Genomic DNA, 3,139 nt, shown 5'->3' with positions numbered 1-3,139 from the left:
GGACACAACTGTCTCATCAGTAGTATAAAGGGGTAGCATTACATGATTTCCTAGTCTCACATTTCATGCTGAGCTAATTTTGCTCTTTTGCCTTCTCAACCTCTAATATAAAAACAGAAATAGAAAACCTTTGAGCACAATTTCAGAATGCTTCTAAATTTATTAATAGTGACAAACTCTAAAAAAATAGCAAACAAAAGGAATTAGGGAAATTGAATTATTTTCCTCATATGTTCTATATATTTAGCTTACTATGCAGACAACTCAGACGCAAACTCAACACTGGTCTGTCAAAGCCCTCTTACGTTCAATTCAGGTATGCAATTCTTGTGGGCAGGTTACTTTACAATTTAGAACTTTAAAAATTTTATAGAAGTAATACAGTGCATATACATTATATAACAACCTGAATGGTGTCTTGGAAAGATCCTGCAAACAAATACATTAATATTTATGCAATGTGATGCAATGCATAATCATATTAAGTATGACATGTACCAACTTATAGATTTTCTTCAGTTCAAGTCAGATTTTGCCACAAAGTGGTTCAGGTGTTTAGCCACCAAATATGTCACAAAAAACTTTCACTTTCCAATACCTTATGGATTTTGGAATAGCAGATTAGGGATTTTGGATCTGTGTTAATTATCCACAGTTAATCAAAAATAACTGCTCTTTTGTAAAGAAGAATATTTAAAAATCTTTCACCTCCTCCACACGTGGCATCGCAATCTTCCCAGCCTGTGTGTGTCCACATGAACAGGGGGTCAGGTGCTTTAGAGCTCTGATTCTCTGGAAGAGGGTCTGATGGGATAATGTATTCATAGTGAAGACCATAATTCTGATCTTGAAACAGGAGCACCTACAGTATATAAAAATGATCAAGGAGGATAGGTCAAACTAGAGCACACTTAATGTGAAACATAAAACTGAGAATAACGATACCTTAAAATGTTTACTGTATGGTGTGCATGCTTCCTTAATGCACAGTAGAAATGTGACATTTCTCTTAAATGTTGAAATTGTCATGCTTTGGAAAAGACTGGAGCTCAAAACTTGCCTATAAGCTAAAGACATCATGAAGAAAAGCCTACTTGAATGAGGTCAGAGGCAGCAATAATTTTCTTTCAGCCTGATGTACTGGACAGGCTCCCAAAGCATGACAAGTATTAGGCAACTTTAGTAGGGGCTGGGGGTGGTGGGAGTAGTGATAGGAATATGTGTCCTATTTAACATCAAGATACAACCTCAAATATAATATCAAATGTAGCCTTTCCACTCATATAAAAAGGAAAGATGGTCAGGAAGTTCCTGAGTCAGCAGAGAAAGATGAAAGAAGATTTGGGGGATCACTGCACACCATAAGAGTGGAGAACGTCTAAGCCAACTGGAAGACAAGACTTTTATTTCATGTTTGCTTACAGTTAACTTTAATTTTGGCAGTTATTGATTTTCCATTAGTAGTAAAGACTGTTTCTTTTGAAAATAAATTTATGTTAAAAATCACTATTTAATAAATATTAACTTCATAACTGCATAGTTATGCACATATATGTAAGCAAACAGTTCAATAAACCATAAAAAAATGTATGGGAATGACTGCACTTTGGGCTACACTGGACCGAACTACAAGCAGGAATCATGTCTCTTTTGTCCTCTACGGGTACCCAGAGCCAAGCTCAGAACTGGATCATTATGGACACTCACATATACAGAAATATACAAACACACACACCCATTTTTAAATGAGAAAAAGAATGAATGATAATATATATTTATTCCATTTTCAGAAAATATGTCAAACAACCCCATGAAATGTATCACTTCCATGTATCTAAGGACCTATGGAAGCAATCAATATAATTCAATGTGACACAAAATCATATATGCCTAAATGTTTAAATTAAGCTAAAATATTAGGAAGTTTTGTTCAAAATTTAACGTATATCAAGGTCATTGTAATTCTAGGCAATTCAGAGTTAATACTCCATGGAAAAAAATTTAAATGAGCTCAAGGTTAAAGATCTGAACATCTCTATTTTCTTTACTTTTTCTCAAAGTTTTTGTTCAATATATCAACCAACCTACTAGGAAATATTTTGATGTGTGGATTGAGGAACTACTGTATTGACTTTATAAAAACAACTATATCAATAATAAAAATAACAGTTTTTAAGTTCACAAATGCGTAACATATTGGGTATTATTTCTAAGTACATCGCAGTGCTTATTTTGGCTTAAACATCTCATTCGATATTGCCAATTATAAGTTACTTTAAGCCTAATGAGTTTAAAGAGAGAGAGAAAGAGTTTAAATGAGTGGTTTAAAAAATTACTTACCTTGTTTATGGTTATAATCAGACTATTACAGTTACATAGTTTTTAAATTGATGAAATGAACATATAGATAACAGCTATTTGCCAACTTCTTTAATTACATGAAAACTTGTCTATTTTTCCTAATAAACTACCTTTTCATTGATAGAACTTTACATTGTCTTTGAATATCTAATGCCACTTAAAATACAGACATTGGCTACAGAACCATTAGCTCTTTCTTACACCATTTGGATTTGGCAGTATTCTTTGCAAAAAAGGAAAGCATGACCATGTTACAATTGAAGGGCACATACTGAGCACGGCAGCAGCAACTGCCTTTCAAAATTCAGTACCAGCTTTCAATCTGTAATAGTCATTAAAGAAAAATATCTTAGAAGTGCAGTTCCCCTTGGATTACTGAATAAACCTAGGTCACATAGATGCCTTCTTTTAGATATAGTTCACTGACTTTAATTATGCTTCAAGCTTCCAGGAAAATCCTTGGTAATTACCAGTCAGATTAAGGATCCTGCAGCAAAGAAATGCCCTCTGCCCAACACTGAGGTCTCATGTATACTGTTAAGATTTTGAATTAGAGACACAGTAAAAGAGCCTTGGTCTTGCTCCATTAAAAAAAAAAAGAAAGTAGGTTACACTTGTATAAGGCAGGAAAACATGGCATTTTCTGCAACTCAATCATTAAAAATATGTTTGCTACTGATAATGTTGTTATTATAAGTGACTCAATAACAGAAGGAGCCAGACATTGTCCACATGACGTTGATTTAGTTTAGTTGAGTTTTTTTTTTTTTGGGGGGGG

General features: G+C 33.7%; 1 protein-coding gene across 1 annotated transcript in view; it reads right to left on the bottom strand.

Annotated features, from left to right (window-relative positions):
• Positions 1-655: 655 nt before the first annotated feature.
• ADAMTS19 (ADAM metallopeptidase with thrombospondin type 1 motif, 19) overlaps positions 656-3,139 on the bottom strand; it is a gene marked incomplete at its 5' end in the record, with an annotated part of 206,929 nt that continues 204,445 nt past the window's right edge. Inside the window, one exon of the mRNA XM_008585687.1 lies at positions 656-862. Coding sequence (XP_008583909.1) covers positions 656-862 — 207 coding nt within the window. The remainder of the gene's footprint in view (positions 863-3,139) is intronic.

The sequence above is a fragment of the Galeopterus variegatus genome, unplaced genomic scaffold (assembly GCF_000696425.1).
Source record: "Galeopterus variegatus unplaced genomic scaffold, G_variegatus-3.0.2 Scaffold3671, whole genome shotgun sequence".
Classification (NCBI taxonomy): Eukaryota; Metazoa; Chordata; class Mammalia; order Dermoptera; family Cynocephalidae; genus Galeopterus; species Galeopterus variegatus.
The sequence above is the reverse complement of the archived record's forward strand: the minus strand, read 5'-3'. Positions and strand labels throughout refer to the sequence as shown.